The 13,684-nt window shown below is 39.5% G+C and overlaps 1 protein-coding gene across 1 annotated transcript in view; it reads left to right on the top strand.

Annotated features, from left to right (window-relative positions):
• The first annotated feature begins 2,996 nt into the window (after positions 1–2,996).
• LOC139968583 (anthrax toxin receptor 1-like) overlaps positions 2,997–13,684 on the top strand; it is a 29,899-nt gene continuing 19,211 nt past the window's right edge. The window contains exons 1-2 of the mRNA XM_071972723.1: positions 2,997–3,771; positions 5,276–5,462. Of these exons, the coding sequence (XP_071828824.1) occupies positions 5,284–5,462 (179 nt within the window). The 5' untranslated portion in view covers positions 2,997–3,771; positions 5,276–5,283. The remainder of the gene's footprint in view (positions 3,772–5,275; positions 5,463–13,684) is intronic.

The raw sequence follows: 13,684 nt of genomic DNA, 5'->3' as shown, positions 1-13,684 counted from the left end.
CATACAATATATGACGTACCGGCTCACATCCCTCAGCAGTAATGGTTACATTACTGAAGATGAAGGAGATCCCATTTACTGAGACTTGAAGGACCAGGAAACTAAAAATAAGAAAGGTATAAATAAATAATCATAACCTTTGAAAGTCTTGAACGACAATGGTGACAGCAACAACAATAGAAAGCAACAATATAGAAACACCTATAGCAACAAAGGTTAAACGAGAATCTTCCAACAAATTAGCAATGCATTATCAAACATTCCATTTATTTATGGAAGTAGAGCCATATAGGGAATGTACATGATTATGAATCGTTCATTTTGTTCAGTGCAGATGACTGCAGAGGTTTCTCTTGTCATCGAAACCAAAAGAGGATACTGTAAAAACGAAGGGGAAATGAAGTCATTTGTTAAACTCTTATCTGAATAGCTTGAACCGAAGCTGGGAAATGAACTACGCAAATCACCCATTTAACTTGGAAGATTCTATCTCGCATAATAGATATAATATATATATATATATTTTATATATATATATATATATATATATATATATTTATATATATATATATATATATATATATATATATATATATATATATATATATATATATATATATATATATATATATAAAAATTTATGATGAGCGAGTTCCCAAGCGTTTAATTAATCCAGTAGATAATGCTTTAATCTAATATTTCAATTTTCATTGGTGAATCCTTGACGTTTGGCCAATATACATCTTATTACGAATATCGCCATATTTAGTGCCAGATAGTTACTGTCTGGAATACGAACTCACCATATGCCTGGCCCACACTACCCCTACCCCTCCCCCCTTAGGCACATAAACGTCTTCAACGCACAGCCCGAAAATGGCAAGTTTGAAGGTCTGGTCTGAAAACGTTGACATGGGTTCCGAGACCTTTGGGCCAGGGTCCGTTCAACTTTGGGCCCTTTTGACCTGTTAGTCTCTTAGGCACTTCCCTCATAAGCATATTGATAATGAGGCACTGACCATATTGTAGCAAATCCAACGCAAACTGCAATTGCCATCATAAGTAATAACAGAAGTTCAAAAAAACAATTTTTTTAAGGGAAATGGGCCAATTATTGATGAAGCCTGCTCTACCTGCAATCCCTCCCAGTGATTAGCATTTAAAAGTCACATCCAACGGGTAGCCCGGAAGGACCCAGGGTAGGTATGACTCAGGGTAGGTAGGTAGGACCCAGGGGTGACAAGAGCTTGGTCGAACCCCGGTTTCAATTGTATCACCGGGAACACTGTTCTGAATTTTTCATAAATTCATGGAAGTCACTTGGGTGTATGTAGAATTTTTGAGTACTACTACTACTTTCCCTCATGCATATTGATATGAAATATAATAAGAATACACTATTCGTCATCCCATATATTCCCGCGCCATATCTCCTTCGTGGCCCCAGCCCCGATGATGTACCTTCTGATACCCCCTCCCACCCCACCCCGCTTGGGCCTGGTAGGACCTAGGACTATTGTATTTGTGAATGAGAGGAACTAAACGTTAGACAGAAATAAAGAAGAAAACGTAATGGATACTAAGTGTATTTGTTGTTTTGTTGGTAAAACAATATTATTTTATATTTTTATTTATAGATTAGTTAAATTTAAGTCAGCATATATAACATGTCCATAAATCATTATTTGCCCTAATAATGCTAGAATGTAAAAGCATTCTGACCCTAACCATTGAACCTACACTCGGCAAGCATTTGGACTGCTAATCTCAAATCATTTCTCATTTTTGAAACAATGTGTGGTCGAATTGAGTAGCCTACTATTCAAAACTGACTTTAGCAGACAGACAGTAAGAATAAAATGTAAAGGTCTGCTAGGGCATCCGCCGTTAGATGTACGGAGCCAAAGGAATGATGAATGACGAAGGAGAAAACTTAGTTACGAAGTAAGTTCATGAAATAAAACTAACTTTACTATGATGATATCAGGTGAATTGGACAGCAGAAAGTTTACTCTCTACATTCCGTATCGAAATAAAATAGGCACTGTCATTCTCTTTTGCTTTTTATTTTTGACATTTACATTTTAGTTAATTCCTGATTCCATGCAAATTTCTCCTCCATCACTGTCCTCGTCGAAAGGGAGGGGAGGGGAGGGGAGGGGAGGGGAGGGGAGGGGAGAGGAGAGGGGAGGGGTAGGTGAGGGGAGGGAAGGGGTAGGGCGAGGGGAGGGTACACTACTTTGAAATCTTGGGATTTGCGATGATTTCAACCCAACTTATTCCTCTATTTCTCACTCTCCCACTTTCCCTCACCATCCATACTTGTCCTTTCCCCACTCCCACTCCCCATTACCCACTTTCTTCCTGGCACCCCGTTTCCCCTCTTTCTCCCCCCTCCTCTCCCTTTCCCTGCCAATGCATGTCTTGACATAGTTTCACAGAGATCTAATAATAGGCCCTTTTAGGTCTACGAAGCAAGAGGGGAAATTCGTTTAGGCCTACTTCCTTTCCATTTTTAGTTGTTCAACCCCGCGGCTTTCTCATAGGCACCATTTTCTTACAGTACCAATCATCACTCGACAGACTTCGGAAATATTATTCCACATTAATTGTGTTATTTTGTCATGTCACTTCGCCCTCTAACTCCTGTCTCTATAAACCGTATTGCGCTTTCAAGTGGCTTGTTAAGTCTTATTTGAATCTGTTATAACTATTTGGGATGCCTTTGGACAATTCTTGTAGCAATAAACGGTTTAATTCATACAAATATTACTTAATAATTCACATTGAGCACATCACCATGTGTCTGAGTACAAAGATGACCCCCAGTATGACTCACATAACAATTCTTTTGTCGTTGACCGTATTTTTCTCCTCCAGTGAACGTTTCCAATCTCCCTAGGACTACAATCACCCCTTTCTATCTCTACTCTAACCCTATATTTGGGATTATCGTTTCCGATTTTATGCCTCATCGGGGTCATCCAGCCAGACAGACACACAAGTGCCTAGGATACATCAACACAGTAATATATCACAGAGGTGTCAATTCATCCACACGCCGAAACCGCCACACATTATTCTACAAGTTCACGTTGCGCTGCGGGCTTATTCAGATTCGAGAATCTCTTTACTGGTAACAATCACAGAAATGCACAGTGGTTCTCTCTCGTAGAGATAGGCTACTGGAAGAAGTTGTATAACTTCAGGAAACCCTAATAGGAGAAAGTAATGTAAATTAGAATCAAAACTGACTTCAAGCAACTACCTTGTTCGAAGCTGACGATACGTCTGTGACATCCAACAGCTGTATTTATAACTGAAGCAAGCACCCTTTCTGTACTGTGGAGTTCTCTCGTGTGATACATGTACGTTTTCTTCACTGGACGGGGACATCGTATATGTGGTGTTTATTGTATTGAATCTTCCATTGAGTGAAACCAGAGAGAACTTTCAGCTGCTTGAGTTAACTTGGAAGAAATATCAACTGTTTGAGGAGGTTTAATATTAGAATCAAGCCGAACACTGCCAACAATTAACCTTTTTGTCATGATAAGGAACAGGAATTTTTTTCCACATCATACGTTTTATATATAGCATCATTGTTTCGAAATATTTACGCGCGCCACAAAGAGCTATCGCACTTGCTTGTACCGATCAGTGCTGTGTCGACAATCTTCGATTCCTCCTGAAGCAAGTTTACGTGTAGTTAGCAATCTAGTCGATTGTGGGAAGTGTTTTTATCCAAAAGGAAGGACGAGAGTTTCCAAGGTGAGTGGTATCTGGTAAATTGGAAATTCAGGTCATTGCCACTCGCGCCCTTTAGGCCTCGTTTACATTTCTACAAAGTTGTGGCTGATATGGACAGTTCGGTAAACCAGAGAGCTGCCCTGGTACTGTATTAGATATCTGTAAATCAGGGAGTTGCCCTGATACTGTATTAGATATCTATTTATGGATTAAGATCGGAAGTTATAGAAGAAACCGTTTATGTTTGCTCTGATAATCAATGATGATTTAATCATTTTTTTCGGATCAAGTTCCGTTCATACTCTGTTGGCTTGAGGGGTTTGCTTGTGTTGTGCAAGATCGGTTTGTGGGACTCAAAACCTCTGAAAATTAACCCCACAATATAAACACATCAACCAAAGCCAATGAGCTACGAATTGGACTTGATCTTTACTCTGTTAGAGAAGTACATTTAGTTCTTAAGCTGTTTGTCATATTATTATCATTTGTTTTCAGGGGCGTGGTGGGGGTGGGGTGGGGGTGGGGTGGGGGAAGAACGCTCTAGGGGGTCAAGCAGAGTACTGGTCGAACCTACTTTCCAAAACAAAAATCATTACACTCTTTTGGGGGGGGGGGACTGGACGACCAGACAAATTATGGGGGGCCTAGCCCACCACCCCTATAGATACGTGACTGTATCGGTGACTATTTGATGTGGTACATATGATTACTAGTGTTGAGACGAAAGAAGGGCGGATGGGATGGGTGAGATGGAATGGGGAGATGGGATGGGGGAGATGGGATGTGGGAGATGGGGAGATATGATAGGGAGGAGTGTCATCGTGTATATTGATGGGATGGGGAGATGAGATGGGATGGGAGATGGGATGGAATGGGGGAGATGGGATGGAATGGGGGAGATGGGATGGAATGGGTGAGATGGGATGGGGGAGATGGGATGGGGAGATGAGATGGAATGGGGAGATGGGATGGGGGAGATGGGATGGGGAGATGAGATGGGGAGATGGGGGAGATATGATAGGGAGGAGTGTCATCGTGTATATAGATGGGATGGTGGAGATGAGATGGGATGGGAGATGGGATGGAATGGGGGAGATGGAATGGAATGGGTGAGATGGGATGGGGGGATGGGATGGGGAGATGAGATGGGGGAGATGGGATGGGTGAGATGGGATGGGGGAGATGAGATGGGATGGGGGAGATGTGATAGGGAGGAGTGTCATCGTGTATATACAGGGGAGATATAAAGTTAATTATACGACAACTTGATCACTTTCCGTTTCCATGGTAAAGACAAATTTCCCATTACTCTCAGATAGGTTTGCTGGCTCTTTGTGAGAAATACTCTTCTGTGAGAAAGAAAAAGTGGCTTGTTTACAAGTTTGTGACGTCATGTATGTTCATGAACGATATGGTGCAGGTTTTTGTATCCCCCCTTCCCACCCCCCCCCTTTATTTGTAATTATAAAGAGTTTCAGAAAAATAAAATTTGACATTTTGAGGTCATCTCTTGGCTTAACTTTAGGTTGAATCATGTTCATGAAGGGTACCCGCGGTCTGGTCATCACCATGGTAATCTGCTGTCACGTGGTCATGGGGTTTAATTTCATCAAGAGAGCTGCTCCTGGGGTTGAACCTGGTGGAACTCACATGGCTGCTGGACGGAAGAGTCAATGTCGTGGAGGATTTGATGTGTATTTTCTGCTTGATAGGTGAGTCAATAATTATCCCTGCTAATTGTCTAAAAGGAACTTATGGCTAGATAGGCTTTAAGTGATAATAAAATTTAAAAAAAATTGCACATTTCGAAATAATGTCAAAGAATGACATATTCTTAATATTTAATAATTTGCATTCTTTCCATATTTATACTGTAGCTGTGTAATTGTGATATAAACTTGTGTGTTCACAATGCTACGCAGTACATTCTAATAAAACAAATAAATATTGACACTCGTTACAATATTCAACCAAATTATGTGACTTTTAAATTGTGCATGGTCTGTTTGTTCAGGATGTCACAACATACTTACTTTGTTTAGCTTTTTAGATTCAAACAACGTGCCAAAAAATATATAAATACCCCCCCCCCCCCCCTAGAGAAATTTTACTCTTGCCAATACATCAACTGACTGACGAATGTGAAGCTGCTAACAATCCCCAGTGAACATTGTATCCTCCCCAACCCCCAACCCCCTCCCCCCGCCCAAACATACACATGATATATATACAGAGGATACTAATATTTAACTCGAATAACCGACGCAACTAAACTTGCTAATGCAAGGGCAGTACGTCTGTAGAAACTGTTGAGGCCTGAACTATGTTCAAAATGACCATACTCCACTAGTCATAGGTGGACACTGCAGCCGCACGCACCTGTTTCTGAGCGTTCCCTTTGCCATTACGCAACGAACAAATACCTTTCCCCTTATGTATCTAAATTTGGGGACGTCACGGCAGTATACTGAAAAAGCTCGAGCATATATACTTAACTTTCTATAAACAACACAATTCCGGAAAGAGAAAAGGAAGGGAAGAATTCAAAACTAAACGCTAGTATCAATTAAAACTAGAAGAAACGGAAACATTAATTTGTGAGCTAGGTAAATGCTTTGACTCGCGCTTCCTCTCTATAGTAACTCTTGAAACGCTGTTAAGAGTCAGTGTATGGTTCTTTTACAATATATCATGATTTAACTACCGATAGCACCCTTACATTGAAATAAACAGCCCTTGATTTCAGACAATCTGAATATGAAAGTGTTATTTTTGTGTGAATGTATGAATTATGCTGTGAAGTGTTCTATTTTTAGTATATGGTTGAACCAAATTTTAGCAAGCTTCAGCAATTTCTTTATTCAATGTTTTCATTTAACCGTAATATATCCATAGGGAAACGGTTTATCAATATATATTAAGAGTTCGAGTGTGTTTTAAATTGTATAAAGTGTTGCTATGGTAACTTTGACATCCTGCTCGTTACTTCGGCAATATCCGTGCGTGCTAAATGTAGACTTTGGGTTGTCAAAATTTGAAGTTCACAGAGGTGATGATCTTGACGTGTGACTCATTTCATAGCATATCCACCTGTTTCTCTGAGGTACATTGTCACTTGACGAAAGACATTTCATAACCGCATTTCATAAACACGTACATACACCCGCATTTCATAAACACGTACATACACATGCATGCAGTAGTGAGGTAACAATACAAGCGTGTTAGGCTATGAATGTACAGGCCTAACTAGCTGCACTAGATACAATACATATTTGTGGTTTAATGGGAATAAAAGATAGTGCTTATAAAGCAGGAGCAGATGGTATCTACATTCAGCCATTCAGGACTGTCTTGTTAATTTTATGTCACAATGCAATCACGTAAACACGAAAATTGCCACAATGTAATGAACACAGTGTCAATAGATGCCCAAAAATGTTCAAAGTGTTGAAATAGGTCTATGCCCTGCCAGGTTTTGAGAAATCTTTATTATTGTAACATAAAATTTCGTTCACAACAAGGTGCAATGCAGTCTGTAATATCTTCTTCTCCTGCATTGAAGAAAGTGGGCATGATGTTGGGGGCTCACTCTAGTCGTGACTCCTCCGTCGGTTGGGAGGTAGCAGGCTTAATGGGAACGAAAGTGAGAATTTGTACCCAATGCACGTGCGGTAACACTTAGAAATGTACCTACTCCCGTTACGAACTGGACCTATAGAATTACATTACATGGGGAATAAAAGATGGCAGAATGTTAAACATGCTTACATCCCATCAGTGATGTTGAAATATTCTATAGTCAGAAGTTAGTTCAAGTAACCATACCATGTATAAACTCACTAAGGGATGCACGTACCATGTTTTTCATGCTATAAGGTACGACAGACATTCAAAATAGGGTTTTGTAAATCACGGGGCGCTAAACTATGAATCGCTATGCCATGATACAGGCCGATAATCATCCTTGAACATAACACTGGTATATGAGTCGATGTGTTAAGGAAGGACTTGATTAAGTTCCTACATATGTGTACATTATTGAGTATAAGTTTGCGTACGACCAACGAAAGAACTGTACCGGTTCCTAACACGGTAAATATATGTGGATTATAAAGCCTATTCCAACGGGAAACAGCTTTCCGCCTTGACTTCCTTTCATTGTCAATTTGTGGAGAAACCGCATATTTGAAGGTCTCTGGAGTTAATCCATTTTAAGAGAAATGTTATATTTGTGTGGTGGATTGTTCGCTGATTCACAAATAAACGTTTTCTCGATTGGTTTGACTTTCACTGTAAATGATGGGTGACCGGGGGGTTACCTTTTACTACGCAATAGTAAGGAATATTTCTTACGACCCTTCGCGATTGAGGTTTTAAAATGTTACGCTTCAAGCTTAATATGGAGACCTTTCTGGATTTTAAAGTGAACTGCTTGTTCATTTGTTATAAAACTATTTCATCAAACTTACTTTATGACAAGTCTCTAGTAGGTCATTGTCAATCCATGTCACGAATATCCAAATATGGTACGTAAATGCTGCAACTGCAAGTTAAATTCGCCTCAGTATGATGATGTCACGTGACCGTCAAAAGGCATATAAGAGCTTATGTAGAAAGAACCGACTCTGGCATTCTCTTAAGGGTTACACATGAAATTATAAATATTTTGTTCAAGTTTATGGAACACAAACTTTTCTGTATTGTAACTCTGTAATTAAGAACTGTCTAGATCGATATGTTGCATTTAGATTGATGATTGTCCTCTATTCAGACGTAAATATGATATGATGCAGTCAGAATGTCGAAATGTCCAATTCAACACTAACTGGAAATAGCTTAAAATTGCAAAGCGGGTGGGTATAGCTGATCTTAAAGCTTAACCCACCTCACTATATAAATAGCCTACAGGATATGTTTTGTATAAATCACCGTTGTAATACTGTGAGAAAATCTGTTATATGCTCAGAGGGGTCAAAGAGTCTTTTTCGAGAATTGTATTAACTCTGTTTGCCTATTGAAAGTAATTTTGTCTGAAATCATGAGGAATGCAATTATATATCCTGCCCCAAATCCATTTAAAGGGCGGCAATGTTGGACAGCGTATATGTTATAGATGTCATGCGATTGTTACCATGGTGGAATGTAACACGGTTGGCCGTTTCATCGTACAAAGCACACAACATATAATACTACGGCTGGCCGTTTCGTCGAACAAAGCACACAACATAAAATACAACAGCATTGCTGTCGGAATGGTTACACTAATGTGTATAAAATGAGATTTCTGGTTTGATATATCGTACGTTACAAATCTGTTTTAGTTTACTGCAAAAGAGAGACAGGTAACCGAACTTGTAGTACCCGGACTCCGTACCGACTCCGTACTCTTATTCGTACTTTTAGTACATTTATTCTGTACTCGGCGTCGTATTCATGGCTTCGTATTAAAATAAATCATATGTAGAACTCATAGTTTTGTATTCTTACTAATGACTATGTGTTCATAAGAGTACTTATAGTTCGAGTACAGCAGCATTAGTACCAGTACAATTAGAATTTCCCTTGGTAAGAGTAATAGTACAGGACTCCAGACACCATCATGTGAGTGCGTACATTTGCAGCAGTTCCTATACTAACATACGGAATGCTCCGTGTACGAGTACCAATTCTCAATGACCGAGTCCGAGTACAAATAAGTATACTAAAATACGAGTACAATAACGGAATCACTACAAGTCTAGATTTGTATTACGGTACTCTGTGTACATTTACCCATTGAGGCTTCTCAATTCCATCCCTACCAAGAACACCTATAGTCGACCCGCTTTAAAGTGTAAATTTCACCTCCTCAAGAACTCCTATAGTCGGACCGCTTTAAAGTGTAAATTTACCCATTGAGGCTTCTCAATTCCATTTCTACCAAGAACACCTATAGTCGGCCCGCTTTAAAGTGTAAATTTCACCTTCTCAAGAACTCCTATAGTCGGACCGCTTTAAAGTGTAAATTTACCCATTGAGGCTTCTCAATTCCATTTCTACCAAGAACACCTATAGTCGGCCCGCTTTAAAGTGTAAATTTCACCTTCTCAAGAACTCCTATAGTCGGACCGCTTTAAAGTGTAAATTTACCCATTGAGGCTTCTCAATTCCATTTCTACCAAGAACACCTATAGTCGGCCCGCTTTAAAGTGTAAATTTCACCTTCTCAAGAACTCCTATAGTCGGCCCGCTTTAAAGTGTAAATTTCACCTTCTCAAGAACTCCTATAGTCGGACCGCTTTAAAGTGTAAATTTACCCATTGAGGCTTCTCAATTCCATTTCTACCAAGAACACCTATAGTCGGCCCGCTTTAAAGTGTAAATTTCACCTTCTCAAGAACTCCTATAGTCGGACCGCTTTAAAGTGTAAATTTACCCATTGAGGCTTCTCAATTCCATTTCTACCAAGAACACCTATAGTCGGCCCGCTTTAAAGTGTAAATTTCACCTTCTCAAGAACTCCTATAGTCGGACCGCTTTAAAGTGTAAATTTACCCATTGAGGCTTCTCAATTCCATTTCTACCAAGAACACCTATAGTCGGCCCGCTTTAAAGTGTAAATTTCACCTTCTCAAGAACTCCTATAGTCGGACCGCTTTAAAGTGTAAATTTACCCATTGAGGCTTCTCAATTCCATTTCTACCAAGAACACCTATAGTCGGCCCGCTTTAAAGTGTAAATTTCACCTTCTCAAGAACTCCTATAGTCGGACCGCTTTAAAGTGTTAATGTAACCATTGATGCTTTTCAAGAACACCTATGGTTGGACCGCTTTAAAGTGTAAATTTACCCATTGAGGCTTCTCAATTCCATTTCTACCAAGAACACCTATAATCGGACCGCTTTAAAGTGTTAATTTACTCATTGATGTTCCTCAAGAACACCTAGAGTCGGACCGCTTTAAAGTGTAAATTTCACCTTCTCAAGAACTCCTATAGTCGGACCGCTTTAAAGTGTTAATGTAACCATTGATGCTTTTCAAGAACACCTATGGTTGGACCGCTTTAAAGTGTAAATTTACCCATTGAGGCTTCTCAATTCCATTTCTACCAAGAACACCTATAATCGGACCGCTTTAAAGTGTTAATTTACCCATTGAGGCTTCTCAATTCCATTTCTACCAAGAACACCTATAATCGGACCGCTTTAAAGTGTTAATTTACCCATTGAGGCTTCTCAATTCCATTTCTACCAAGAACACCTATAATCGGACCGCTTTAAAGTGTTAATTTACCCATTGAGGCTTCTCAATTCCATTTCTACCAAGAACACCTATAATCGGACCGCTTTAAAGTGTTAATTTACCCATTGAGGCTTCTCAATTCCATTTCTACCAACAACACCTATAATCGGACCGCTTTAAAGTGTTAATTTACCCATTGAGGCTTCTCAATTCCATTTCTACCAAGAACACCTATAATCGGACCGCTTTAAAGTGTTAATTTACCCATTGAGGCTTCTCAATTCCATTTCTACCAAGAACACCTACAGTCGGACCGCTTTAAAGTGTAAATTTCACCTCCTCAAGAACTCCTAGAGTCGGACCGCTTTAAAGTGTAAATTTACCCATTGAGGCTTCTCAATTCCATTTCTACCAAGAACACCTATAGTCGGCCCGCTTTAAAGTGTAAATTTCACCTCCTCAAGAACTCCTAGAGTCGGACCGCTTTAAAGTTCAGACATTTATTTTTACGTCACGCACGATTGACAAGATGTCTCCCATCTTGCGTTGCTATGGCTACTGGTAACTATTTCACGTTCATGTTTGTGTATTAGGTTATTGGTTTTATGTCTTAGCGTTAGTGACTCATCTGATAAATCAATCTCTGTTATGTTTGAGCAAACATTTTCCCTCGAGGTAAGCTTAACCCAGTCATCTCCCCAGAATTGTTCTGTACACAATGGAATGCTCGCTTGCTGTACCATATGCTTTATAAATCCAATTACATTTAACTGAAAGTTGCGTACTTCATTTTCGGGATTAGGGGACAAAGACATGAGGAACTCCAAAGCATAAGAAAAATTTCTGAATGTGCTATTAGTTAGTGACGCTGTCCCTCAGCGCAGTTGTCTCGATACATTGCATATTATTTCTCTATTATTAATCATGTGTCATTTCGGAAATGATTAACGGCTAAGTAGTCAACGATGGAAATGTTCAATCATTAATTCATAGTGACGTCATAGACCATGTTCCTGTCCATGGTGCCCATGACCATGTAAAGGCCCTTTTCTCAATCAGACTCTGAAATATTGGAGATATTTTCAACATTCGGTAGTAAATTTTAATTTCTTAATTATCACACGAATTAATCTTTACCCAAATCGTGACTGTTAAAAAATATTGCTCAACTGAATCCATAAATATTGCAGGACAAATAATGTATGTTAGTTTTATGTTGTCGAATATTTCCAATTTATTATCCCGCATTTCCAATATGAGATGGGAACCATCGATATAGTAAAACAAAAGGACGTTTGGGCGGCTCCGAAATGAGAAACATGTAGCCCCCCCCCCACCTCATCCCATCCTACCCCATTCGATCTGTTTATGTTGGAGTGCCCCGTGGCCATTTGTAACGATCGTCCTACGGTCATGTACCCATGTAGTGGGAATGTTACTGATTGTCTCCCTCTGACCTGCTGACCCCACATGATTCCAACTTCCATCAAGTTACGTGCTGCTAATGCGTTTCTCTCACCGTATCGTATAGTTTTGATTTGAAATCAAATCTCGTGTTTATGTCAACTTCTACAGGTCCCCCCAAGTTTTTCTTGTATATAAATCCTTTCCAAGTCCCGGAAATACAGTTTTATCTCTTCGTCCATGAATGACCTTTGGACGTTACCATGACGATGCTTGTCCTAATCATTGTCATCACCCAAGCGTCACATGGGTTCTCTAAATATCAATTTCATCTTCAACATATTTCCCACAATTGATCCAACTTCGGAAAAACATGCGTCCTGTCGTTTTGAAAAGTATACTTATGCAAACCAATTTTTAAAGGAATATATTATAAATATAAATAGAGAAAATAAAAAGGTTTCTATGTGTTAACCTTAAACAAAAAAAAATTGTTTAGTTTCTACCTTTCTCGGTGATACATGTTTATCGTTCTTAACTTGTAACTGTTGATTCCAAAGTCAAGTATTTGTCAAATATTTGAACTCAAGTGTGGTAGAAATTTGTGTGTGTTTGTGTGTGCCGTGGTTAAAGAGCAATGTAAGAAACGAGTGTTTGAAGACTAATCTTTTGTTTTGTCATCAAAGAAATATGAATTAAACAGCAATTTTAAGGTTGTGATTGTAATTCGTGTACTGGGAGTTAAATATGCGATTTGAGGAGTTACATGTTGCAGGGGGTGCGGTGCGTTGGTCGATTAGCATATACAAACACAACAGAAGTGTGTAAGCCTAAGTGATACAAGCGTGTGAACTTTGTCATGGATAGTTTGTCTTAGTTGAGCTTATTCAGTATTTAGATAGTCCCCGATTCAACTCCCGTCCGCCTCACCCCTCCTAACGCCCCGTCCCCTCCGCCCCTCCCCCATTCTCACCCTTAGATCTCTGGTGCCGATGCCTCCACCATTGACTCCTCTGTTTATCAATACCCTTCATAACATAACCCACGTACAGCTTTCAGGGGCATTACTTCATCCCGTTTTCAGGATATGGAGCGCGGAATGGCTCTTCAAATGTGATGATATTTTAAAAGATGAATATTTACCATAGGATAATCTACATGTTGTAGCTTAATTCTGATACGTCTCAGCACGGTATCGTATTTGGTTACCTATTTGGCGTTCCATGTTCGGATATACAGGCCTGTACAGATAAATGCAGCTAATTAACGTAATTGTTTTTTCTTGAGAAAATATTACAACAACAAC

The sequence above is a fragment of the Apostichopus japonicus genome, chromosome 6 (assembly GCF_037975245.1).
Source record: "Apostichopus japonicus isolate 1M-3 chromosome 6, ASM3797524v1, whole genome shotgun sequence".
Taxonomy (NCBI): domain Eukaryota; kingdom Metazoa; phylum Echinodermata; class Holothuroidea; order Aspidochirotida; family Stichopodidae; genus Apostichopus; species Apostichopus japonicus.
The sequence above is the reverse complement of the archived record's forward strand: the minus strand, read 5'-3'. Positions and strand labels throughout refer to the sequence as shown.